General features: G+C 45.1%; 3 protein-coding genes across 3 annotated transcripts; 2 read left to right on the forward strand and 1 right to left on the reverse strand.

Annotated features, from left to right (window-relative positions):
• Positions 1-2,947: 2,947 nt before the first annotated feature.
• NECHADRAFT_56709 (uncharacterized protein) lies at positions 2,948-3,388 on the reverse strand (the record flags this gene model as incomplete). The annotated part of the gene is made up of 1 exon (XM_003039093.1): positions 2,948-3,388. A coding segment is annotated over one exon (441 nt), but the record flags the coding sequence as incomplete, so codon positions are not given.
• A 3,168-nt stretch (positions 3,389-6,556) lies between these two features.
• Positions 6,557-7,324, forward strand: NECHADRAFT_89508 (uncharacterized protein; the record flags this gene model as incomplete). Its single annotated transcript, XM_003039091.1, has 3 exons — positions 6,557-6,571; positions 6,683-6,914; positions 7,017-7,324. The coding sequence occupies 3 exons, from the start codon at positions 6,557-6,559 to the stop codon at positions 7,322-7,324; spliced, it is 555 nt and encodes a 184-aa protein (XP_003039137.1).
• A 2,467-nt stretch (positions 7,325-9,791) lies between these two features.
• Positions 9,792-10,337, forward strand: NECHADRAFT_56710 (uncharacterized protein; the record flags this gene model as incomplete). The annotated part of the gene is made up of 1 exon (XM_003039092.1): positions 9,792-10,337. A coding segment is annotated over one exon (546 nt), but the record flags the coding sequence as incomplete, so codon positions are not given.
• Between the last annotated feature and the right edge of the window lie 1,795 nt (positions 10,338-12,132).

Genomic DNA, 12,132 nt, shown 5'->3' on the forward strand with positions numbered 1-12,132 from the left:
TGCGATTTATATTACTTATTCTTAATTAATAATCTAATCTTCTTAGTATATTATATTACTTAAAGTTACCTTTAGTACTTTAAAATATTATTTTTAAGCTTATTTTTTTTTTAAGGTATTATTTATACTATATATAGCTTTAAGATTTAAGTAAAACCTCGATATATTATTATACTTATCTAATCTATTAGTAGTAAGGGAGTATATTTTAATATAGTATAGATTAATTTTCTTAATTATCTAATTAAGTATATTACTAATTTTATTTACTTATTTATTATAATTATATTAATCTTATTAATATAGAGTTATCTCTATTTAATATAACTTCTAGTCTTTAAGGTATAATTTATTAATTATAATCGCGGCGTATTTACCTCTTTTAAGCCTTATAGTCCCTAATCTAATCTTAGGTCCTATTTTTATAAGGTAATTAATTATTTTAGGTCTCGTTAGTATTTATATATGGTAGGTATTAAATTAGCTTAGGTTATCTAATCGACTTAGCTTATAGACCCTTTCTGCCGAGATCTTTATAATATAGGATTATTTAAAGGAGTCTTAGTTATTTAGTCTATTTAGGAGGTATATATTCTTTATATTCGCGATAAAGGCTATCTTATCGCGGCTTATATATTATTATCGAGGTTAGCTTAATCGGTTTAATGCTCATATTAATAGTTATAGCTACCTTAAAGAGAAATATAGCTCTAAGACTCTTAATTATTAAACTAGCTATGGCTTAAATTGCTTAATTAATTAAGCTTGCCTAATATAGTATTATTTGATTTTCCCCTCTTTTTATTTAATGCCTTATGTTATTCCTATTTGAGATTAGCCTTAGTCACATGACCTCCCTTTTTCCTTTCCAAGGCTCGTAACCCATATCTGAAGTGCGTGTGCATGATAGGTTCGGTTTAACAAATACTGCCCCACTCTTCTAGCCTAGGCTACGTCGAGAAAATAGTTCATGACCGCTATACTATCCTTCCCTGTATTGGCCGTGCTATTGGGGCCTTCATTGACTGTCTCTTCCTCCAACGATCATATCTCTTATCGCCAGTAAAGACGGTTGAAAGGAGCAATACGAGGGAGGGCATTATCCTTCTAAGCGATCTGATTGACCTAGAGAAGTAGAAGAAGATACATTATTAGCCAAATTATAAGGAATGTCGAGTATTCCTACCTGATTATCGGCAGTTGGGATGACCTTGAGCTCATTGAATTGGAAGCCTGACTTCCCTGCCTTATTGGCCTTTTTAGCGTCTGCAAGACCTTTATAGATGCCACAGTTAGGCCTGGCTGTGCCGGTTGCACCGTGGCCGTGCTGACGCAGGGAGCGGAAGAGGTCCGGCGACGAGAAGAGGTTATCCACGAAGACGTGATATGTCGACTCTGGCAATAGGTTAATAAGGGCAATAACGACGCTTTGGGTCGAGTTCAACGCCATGATCTTATTCCCAGCTTCTGTGATGACGTGGATAACTTCCGGTCTCCGGGTGCTATCACCCTCATGCTCTTGAAGGCTATTATCTTCATTGATAAAGCTGCTGTCATCATACGCGTTGAGAGCCTCCGCCGAGATCTCTATAGGTACCGATTGGGAAGTCATTGATCAATCCGGAAGAATTTCTATGAGGATGTAGGTGGAATCAATCAATGACGCATCATAAGGTTCCCCTCATATACCTCTCAGAAGTTGGGGCGGATGTGGGGCTCGGTACGGCCGGGAGGTTTTCCACAGCTCAAGGGATAGTCTGTCGAATGCGGTGCGGTCCGTCGTAGCGTCCCGTCGAGAGCGCGCCTCACACTTGCGGTCTGCGCCTCAACGGCCTCTAGGGCGAATGCGACTTTCTGAAGCTATAAGACATGGGGGTTGTACCTTAATCTTCTTGTCTCACACAATCTTGACCACTCTCCACTCCTGACCCTGCAAGTAGTCAGGGGGCACCCCGCGACCTGCGTGCCCAAGCCCAAAGTAACCTACCCGCCGGAAACTCCCATTTTCCAATCCAGAATCTGTCAGAACCAATCCAAGCACTTCCAGATAGCCCCACTGATTTTGCGAAGCGATCGTCAGCGTCCGACAAGGTAGAGCCGCTTCCCCATTCCTCCCACCATCAAACTGCTCCGGATCATCCCAATGCACTACCCCATGCTCCCCAACCTGCCCCCCAAAATCCGCCACATACCCCTCAACCACCAGCTCCCCCTGCACCACCGCCCCATACGTCACCCCCTCCGCTGCAAGCACCACACCACACTCCAAAATGTTGCACAGCGGCAAAATATCATAATTCCTCGGTTTAACCGCAAACTTAATGCTCCCCGTATTAGAAGCCCAGCTCCAGCTCGGTGCCTGGGGCGTAAACCGCGCCTCTCCCCCACCCGACAACGAGGCGTACCAGAGGAGGTCGAATACCAGGTGTTTGCGCCACAGGCCAGCGAGGTAATCTCCACCGCCGCCGAGGGAGGGCGCAAATTTCTCGGCCACGGCTGAGATTGCGGGGAGTTTGTCACCTTGGACGGTTAGCGCGCGGCGGGTGTAGTTTTCGATGAGGTCATGCCAGGCGCGGTAGGCGTCGGCAAGAGACTTCAGGTTCTGTTTGGTGACGTAGCCTGAACTCTCGTCCCAGTAGTATGAGTCACTGTCGTCGTCGTCAGTGCTGCGAGGGCGTTTTGGCTGTCCGCCTCGCCACTCGGTGCATGCGCATTTCCAGACAACTGCCAGGCCGCCGAATACTAGGAGTCTTGGAGCAATCCAGGACTCTTGGAGTGTCCAGGCGCGGTTGTTGATTGCCTGGCTGATGTGGCCGCCAAATTCTAGGGTTTCTGCCCGGGTGCCGACGAGGATAGTGCCGGTCTGTTTGTTGTCGACGCGCACGCACAGATGGCGTGGGCTGCGGGAGTGTAGACGGGGGTCTAGGAAACCCTCGTTGCAGGAGCTTGCGCTGCCTGCTGAGACTGTGATGAAGGAGTTTTCGTAGATGCGGAGCATCTGGGGCAGCTCCCGGTTCTTGTCCTCGGGGTCGTCCTGGATGATGCAGAGGGAGTCGACCCATATGTACCGGAGACCGAGACTCCTGGTTACTTGGAGCGCGTCGAGTATGGTCCTGGGCAGGTTCGAATAGGGGAGCGCCGTTGAGTAATCCGCGAATGAGTCCGTGACGGTTTGGAAGGGCTGTGGACCACCCCAGCAGTAGCTAAGCGTGGCATAGCGTCCAGTCTCACCCCCGGTGGTGGTGCGGAGACGCGCAGACTCGGGGTCGCCCGGCGGCGAGACCTCGACCAGTCTGGTGGGCAGCTCAACTGACTCGTTGTCGGGGCATCGCTTGTGTTTTGCAACGCACTCACTCAGCCATTGCCGCACGTTTGCGAGACGCTCTGGTGATCCGAAATCTGCAAGCGATACTCGCGGGATGGGGAGCTTCGCAGCTGGATTCTCTAGCGTGTTTTAGCAAAGTGCTGCGCTGTCAAGAGTTGTAGCAGCTTACCACGAGTCGTCCAAACATACCATTCCAATTGTTGGGGATCCCACTGGTCCTTGCGACTCAGCACGAGACGCAGCTGGCCGTCTTCTTCGTCGTACTCGAAGTGGAAGTCAAGCTCTTCGTCTTCTGGAGGCCACCATGGGGGCCGCCGCCCACTTTTGAAGTCCTCCTCGGTGAAGTCGACGGCCCCTTCTTCGTCGTGTTCGCTTGGACGACAACTCTCGTCGTTAAGGAGAATCCACTGACAGATCTCGCAACCGCCTCTGCAACCATTCTCGACGTCCTTTCGCAGTTTTTGAAAGTAGAACTCGTCGAAGCCAAAGATGGCATGATCGGCCTCATCTTCTGAACTCGCGCCAAAAAGCCGTAGCCTTCCCTTGGACGTTTGTATGTAAGATTTGCCCTTGGGCGGCGGGTTGAAGAGCCGTTGACAGGCTGTGCAGAGAGTCAGGGGAGGGAATTCGTGAATTGCGGGCATTTTGGTAGCAAGAGTAATCCGGGTCCGATGATACGTCTCCGGGTGGCAGTTGATTGCGGGCGGCGGATGAAAATATTGAGATTCGCGTCCATAATGGGGGTGTTGCGGTGCTGGGACATTCGAGATCTCGGCGAAGACGAAAGGCTGCGAGATGGGCTCAGCAGGCCACCCTAGAATTGGGGGCTCGTAACCTCCACTCCATTCTGTGCCACCCACCTGCATTGCTGCCCAACCTGCTGAGGTAAGGCAACAGTTAGTTGGCGGCCGCCAGCTGGTGCTTCCGAAGCGGAATTCGAGGCGAAGGATAATGATGGTAGGACGCCACTATTGTGTGCTGCTGCGAAGGGGCACAAGGATGTCGTCCAGGTGCTGCTCGAGAAGGCGCCAACATCGAGGCGACCACCCCACCACCCGCTTCTGAGCCCCGTTACCCTGTTATCTCCAGTCAGTAGAGCCTACTGGAAACCGCCTAAATAAAGCCATTTCGAACGTTAGATATATTCATTCTTAATTCAAGTCGATTAGTTTCCCTTAATGTTATGCCCATTTTGCCATTGACATATGCACCTACCTAGCGTCATGAGCGGTGCCTCAGGAGATTCGATCAGGAACCGTCTCACTGTGTTTGCGCCGAAATTTGCCCGCAACGTCCGGGCCTCCGCTGAGCATTGACATCTTGAACTTCATGGTTGATCAAGAATGGCTGCGTCTTCTCAAAATGGTCTGATATGACACCCGTATGCTTCTAAAAGCGCTGAGCTTTGAATTGCGGAGAAGTAGCCTCTATGTGTTTTCAGTTTCCTCTTCGTCCCTTAGTACCAGCGCTTGACTTTCCCACAGGTGAGCTCGGTCTCCCCCGTCCACACCGTAATCCGGCGTAAGTGCAATCGTTCTGGCAGAATGGTTTACGCTAATCTTGACCCAGGCTCACTCCGTTGCATTCTTCTAGTGCGCCATATAACCACACAGAAACGGGTGTGCGAGAGACGGTATAGTCTTGGGTAGATCTACCTCACGAAGGTTCTCCAGGTGAGCCACGCTACTTCGGCCGGATGCAGGTGCTTTCCTTGGCCATCCGGAAGTCGCTCTCCTGCGAGTTCCAAAGAAGTCCCTGTGCGCACTTTCGGGTGCCCTGTCCCGATCCGACGTCCGCCTTGGAGCTGTGCGATTGGGACAGGCCATCGGAAGGGAAACTGCAAAGGAGTACGTTTGAGACTAGGCCGCACCGAGGTTACGCAGTCGGGGCTTCGCGGTGTCCCTACGTCGAAGTCGAAGGTTACCCAGAACAAGCTCAATCACATATGGCGGTAGCAGGTCCTCACTCATTACAGCGGTCGGGAACACGACAGTACCTTGGAGCCAGCTATGGTGCGTCATCTACAATATAATCTCTGGGTTGAATATCTTCTCGCAGTTCAGACATCTCTGCTGGCGTAGGGTCATCGTCGAGACGTATTTAGATGACTTTGATGCAACCCAGAAAACGCAGACTAAATTCGGCACGAAGCGGCCCGGCCCCTATCGCGCCAACATCCAGGCTTTGAAATGTGGACCTTCCCACAGCCGTTCCGGAGCTCACGCGTCTTTACTTGGACGCGTGCTTCGAGATATGATTGACGGTTCCCAGCCGTCTTATCTCGTTCTGGAGGACCGAAGTACTCATACGTACCTTCAGCTGCTCAAGCATAGCCACGCCACAACCTCTATTTACATTCGATTGTCTACCGCAGATGGGGCCCCGCCGTCGCGCATCCCGAATCTGCGAGTTCCGCGACGTCGGTGCGTTAACTCTGCATCCGCCATCCATCTACTCTCTCGGCAACTCATTTCTTTCTCGCAATTCATGCAAGCTTTCCCGCATTATATCGGTTGGATGCTCAGTAGGACAGCACTAGAAAGACGCCATATCTGACTTGACCCCGCAAGCCGTTAGCGCTTATGATAGCAGTAAGCGACTCGCAGCAAACCCCTAAACTTAGGAAGCATAGCGCTAGCTTCCACACCAGAGGGGTTGGGGGTCGTCCTTGTCACGGCCTACAGAGCGTTATCGTCCATCCCGCTTTCTCGACCACTTCCGTCCTCCCACAGCGGCGTACACTTAAGCTGCAGGTCCGATAGTGTGGCACAGTGGGGTTCCACGCCCCGAACCGGACAGCCCTAGAGATAGCTAAAGGCTGCCCAGAATATTTAGCTATCACTAAGACCAACCATGGCTCTCTCGGTCCATTAACGTCGAAGAGGAACGAGAAAGGAACTAGCGAAAGCCTCGACGTTTTGATCCAATCATTCCAGCCTTCCCGCCCTAACATGTTAGCCGCCGAGCAACTTCGGCTCCTCATCGGAGTCTACTTCGTCACTTGCGTGGCTGCTAACGCCGGAGACGACTTTTCTAACAACCTATTCTCCGACCTAGCCCCATACGTGCCTCCCAGTTTATCCAGTGCAGTCCCTATCCTAACTTCGTATTATACTCAGCTTGCTGGCGCTCTTCGGAGAAAGGGTCACCATACAGTTCATGAGCCAATCCATAGGCTAGGCCGACAACATCATCCTAGTAATAGCACCGTTAGGCATAATCACCGCCATTATGGGTGCCATCCGAGTTAGCGGCCCATCGTGGCTCAAGGCTATCATCGGAAGAGCAAGGGAAACCCATGCCGTGGCCGAGTCCGAGCTAATATCGTCCACCTCGAAGGAAGTATGCGAGCTCTAGAATAGTCAGGAGATTATCAGAGTCATAGGCGAAGGGCCGATTCGGGAGTTTATTGTCTTGATGCCTGAGGGCAGTGGCGAGAATGGGGGCAAGACGACAGCGGCAACGACTCCGACCGAAGCTGGCTCGCCGTATGGAACAGGGAGTGATTCTGTCGAAGACCCCAAGGACGGCCGAAAGGCTATTCCCCAGATTTCGGTAGTGGAACTAAAAGATGCCCTGAAACAGAAAGGTGTCGAGGGCGTCAAGGACGTCAAGAAACCTTATTTAACAGAATATCATTAGTGCCCCCATCCATACTTATTAATTACCCTAATCTCACTTTATCGTCCAGGGCCGACTCTTCGAGAACGCATCTTCGGCAACCACATTCAACCACGTCACTCTATGAAGGAAACTAAGAAGAGCCCCGACAAAAACAAAGCCCAGAAGGCTCATCAGCCATGCCGTACCTCCCAGCCGGAGCCTATCGCTCGAGACGGCCATTTCGACGAGGATTTAGAGGCCCAGACGGGCTCCGACACCCGCGAAGTTCTCAAAGAATCGAATTCCAAGGCAACTCAGGAAGAGAGCCTATCGGTAGTCACTATTCGAAACACGAACGCCGATGCACCAAACCTCACCCTCAATGTTCATAATTAAGTAGGCAGGGGAGAGTTATATATGGTCGCCGCATGCGGTCTTATCCTTTAGGTTGGCGTCCTCATCTACTCCGGAATCGCCGCTAAATATCTCACGTTTATATTACTCAAGGATAGAAAACCTATCGCAGACTATGCCTTTCCCTGTATCGCAGCTAGTACGCTGCTCTTAGTAGTTAGTATACTCATCTATGCCCATATCGTCGAGAGCAGCACGTTAGAAACGAGATACTATCTGGCATCTAGGACAAGCGCCCGAGTTATCTGGCTGCAGAGATCTAGAACCGTTAACGACTAGGTCTTTGAGTCCTTTGCTATTTTCCCGAACAATGCACAGGTCCTAATTACGACGTCTCGACGAGCAAAAAGACAAAAGCTAAAAGAGCTATGCCTAACAACATCGGAAGAACCCAAGACGGAACAGCCCAAAACAGAGCAACCCAAAACGGAACAACCCAAAAAGACGAGATTAGAGCGCTTCTTAGAAACTAAGGTCGGAGAACTCATAGTTATCACCGGCTCAATGGTCAGCCTCTGCGGCTTCATCGTGCAGTTCGTCGGGTTGCGCGGAATACACTAGTCGGCCTCGGTCGTCCAACTTGGCGCAACTATCATCATAGCCATTCTCAGAGCGATTATCCGTCGGAATCTCGCGAAAAATCCAACGTGCCAGCCACTTCTTCCAGGGCACGAGATAGATTAGTTAGCAATAACTATTAAAGACTAGGCGAAAGCTCCTTAGCTACATCCCTCCAAAGTTAATAGGAATATATACCATAGACCTTAGGCAGACGACGGTAGTTAGGACTGGAGAACTGCCGCGGTTAAAGATCCGGCAGAACTTAAGAAACTAAAACCGCGCCAGGGATCAAAGAAAAAACCGCCGCAGGTAAACGATAATAGAGATAATACAATAGATCAGACGCGCTTAGCGATCCAGGGCAGAAACTTCGATTCCTAGTCGAACGCCGACAGGGTAATAAAGATAAGGAGAGATCTTGGTCAGCTCGCCGACTAGCATAGGCCAGCATCTACAGAAGCCATTTCCTTGGCCCATACAATCGAGATAACGATGGATACCCTCCTTGGCCCTAAGTCTGAGGGCCGGGTGTTCACTTGGCCCCTTAAGGTTCTCAAGTCCTCTAAAGGACATAACTGCGAGTCTATAGCATTTCATATCAAATAGCATGCTAGAAAATAGAGAGCCTACTCTGACGAGATCGAAGCAGCGCTTTCGTTATAGCTATACTCCGTCGACGAGTGCGAGAACAAAGTTCAATAGGCAAAGGAAAAAGAGCAAAAAGAGTCCCCGAACGATAAAAGCGCCAGGGAGACCGAAAGTAAAGACGGGGAAGAAAGGCCCAAAGACGACGCGTAGTTGCGGAAAGGGACGTCAGCAAAGCCTAGCCTCCGACTTCTAGGCTCGCACACGGCCGCTCTGCGGCAAGACCTTCGGTAGTAGATGCCTAATAGTGCTGCGCAAGTCATCGAAGTTAAGGAACATAAATCGGCAAATAACAGCAATACAATCGGGGTAGAAGCCCATCGAATTATGGGATACACATCCAACTTAAAACTTCGCACAGGCAGATATAAGGCCTAGAACCCTCCAAAATCCTCCGGCGAAGATACTCCCGACCATCAGGCCCATGAAGGGAGCACTACGAATATGATCTTAGCGGCCAAGTCATTCAGCCTCTTGAAAAAATTATTCGCCCAGCACATGTTCTCCGCCTTCATATAGGCTGCGGCGAAGACGATAAAGCAAATCGAGGACAAAGCAGATATACGGCCTGCACAGAGGGACGGCATAAGTAATCAGCCTACATAGCAATCGATTACACTACACAGTACCCGGCTCTCCAAACTAGCCTAAGACATCCAAAGCACTAGACTTAGCAGCCTAGAAGATATCTACCTAGGCATCATCCCACCGCTCAGCAGAGAAAATAAGCTACCACGGGCCAATGCCATCATTAAATAGGCGCGAGAACATACCAAGCCACATAAGGAGCTAAGGCACTGGAAAGAGGCCGCCGATACGTACTTGTGGCTCTTTCGAACCGCGAAGATGTTCTCAAGACGGGCTAGCATTACCACCAAGGCCATTGCGCTCTTAATAGAGTACTTGAGGGCACTCGCCGATGCTATCAAGCTAAGGAAAGCCCAGCAGTTTAAAGAAAGAGACATCCAAGAGCTAGAGCAGCTCCAATCAGAACTTGATAACAAGCTGCGAAACGCTGGTATTAAAGGTGCAGAGCCGCTCTTGGCAATGCTCCCTTATGAAAAGTTCCAAGCCTCTAGGAGACAAAGAGGATATACTCAACTTCACGCGCCTACATTAGGTGGCTCACGAGAACCGGGACTTTGATATCGAACCAAACCTAAAAGCAAGCAATATAGGAATGAATAACAAAGACATCCTCGACTAGACACCACTCCACTACGCAGCCGCGAGACCATCCATTGACGCCTTGCGAAAGCTACTAACCAATCGAGCTAATATCAACGCACGAGACATCCGTGGGCAAACACCATTACACTATACTTGCCGGCATAGTGACGCCCAGGTCATGCAGAGTCTCCTACGAGAAGGCGCAGCGATCAACATACAGGACATAGATAGAATAGCACCGATACATCACGCAGCAATACATGGCCACCGTCCTGCGATACAATCGTTGATTAAGGCAGGGACGGACGTCAACCTCGTGGATGCCTTAGGAAATACTCCGCTTTTCTGGGCTACATACAAGGGGCATAGTGACCTAGTCAAGGACCTCCGGAAGGATTCGAACATAAGACTGCGCGACCACAATGGCAGGACTCCTTTGCACATAGCGGCGATAGCGGAAGTAGATGGTCCGAGAAGGGAAAAGGTGGTCGCGCTGCTGCTCGACATAGACGCCGCCAAAGAGGAGAAGGACAAGTTCAACGCCGCCAAGGACAGGTTCGGCCGGCACCGGGAGGTAATAGCGCTACTACTCAATAAGGGCGCTGACCTCGAGGCCTAAGATAGCGACGGCTAGATACTACTCTATTTCGCTATTATATATAAGCACCAGGAGGTAATAGCGCTACTACTTAATAAGGGCGCTAATATTAAGGCCTAAGATAGCTATAGCTAGACGCCGCTTTATTTCGCTATTATATATAGGCACCGGGAGTATTATAGCCTAACCTATACCCGTTATATATATTAGCGGGACCTTATAATTCCTTATTAATTAAATAAGTAATTACTCTTAATACTAAGTAATTATAATAATTACTTATATAATTACCTTAATTACTTAAGTAATTACCTTAATTAAGATTAAAAGTAAAATAATTATAATTAATACCTAAAATATATAAAATATATTTATTATATTTTTTTATATAATAATTACCTTAGCTATTAATATAACTTAATTATACTTAATACCTTTAAATATATTATTAGATATAAGTTATATTACCCTTTAAGGTTATATAATATTCTCCTCTATTAATATAAATTAATATAACTAATTTATCTCTTAGGAACCTTATAATTATTATATATTAATAGCTCTTATTTAGAGGATTATTTATATTACCTTAAATAATATTAAATATAATAATTACTTAGGCTACTCTTAATAATAATTATTAATAAGTCTTACTTATTAATTACTTATTTATTCTTATTATATTAGCTTAAGCTAACCCTAATAATAATAAAGAAATAAATAATAATAATAAAAAAATTAAATAACTCTAAGCCTAGGTTATTATAATAATTATTAAAATAAATAAGCTTAGAGGACTTATTAATTATATAGCTATTAGCTAATAAGCTTAGAATTAATAATACTAAGATAATATCTAGCTTATGAAAAATATAGCTATTATAGCTATAAAAGGTAAAGATATTAAAGAAATCTTAAAGCTAAAATTATTAAAGAAATTTAATAATATTATATATAAATTATTTACCTTTTTTATATAATTATATACCTTTATAATATATTACTTAACTTAATTTATATTAGAGCCTAATTATATCTAATATATTATAAGATAACTTATTAAGTATATTACTATAGAGTTTAAACCTAATATAAAGGAATACCTTAATACTCTTTTTATTTAATTCTTATTTTATATCTATAAATTCTATACTAATTATATTAAATTTAAAGCTATTTTATAATAAGCCTTTAAAATTATTAATAAAAAGATATAAATAAAATAAGAAATTAAGGTATTTAATAAAACTTAATTTACCTTAAAATATAATATAAAATATCTTTAATTTACCTTAAAGCTAAGATAAGATTAATAATTACTTATATTATTTTTCTTTAATAAATTTAAAAAGAAATATAAGCTAAATTATATAAAAAAAACTAATTAGATAACCTTATTAATTATATTAAATAAGTAATTAAAATTAATACTTAATAATTCTATTAAAAGAAATTTTAAAACCTTTATAATAATAAAAAAAGCTATTAAAGACCTTAATTTAATATTAATTAAGGATAACCCTAATAAACTAATATATCTTATAGAACTTATATAAGACCTATAAAACTTAAAATAACTTTATAAAAGAATATAATTATTATAGATTTAAATATTAATATTATTATAAGATAAATTATATTAAGAAGATTTATTATAAGAAGTAATATAATATTAAGGAGGGTTATTATTAATTATAATAATAATAATTCCTTAAAGATAAGAAATAAATAAGATTTATATAAGCTAATAATAAACTATAGATTATAATTTAAATTATAAAAACCCTTAATATAATATAAATAAAATATAATAATA

The sequence above is a fragment of the Fusarium vanettenii genome, assembly GCF_000151355.1.
Source record: "Fusarium vanettenii 77-13-4 unplaced genomic scaffold NECHAsca_175_unmapped, whole genome shotgun sequence".
In the NCBI taxonomy this organism is placed as follows: Eukaryota; Fungi; Ascomycota; class Sordariomycetes; order Hypocreales; family Nectriaceae; genus Fusarium; species Fusarium vanettenii.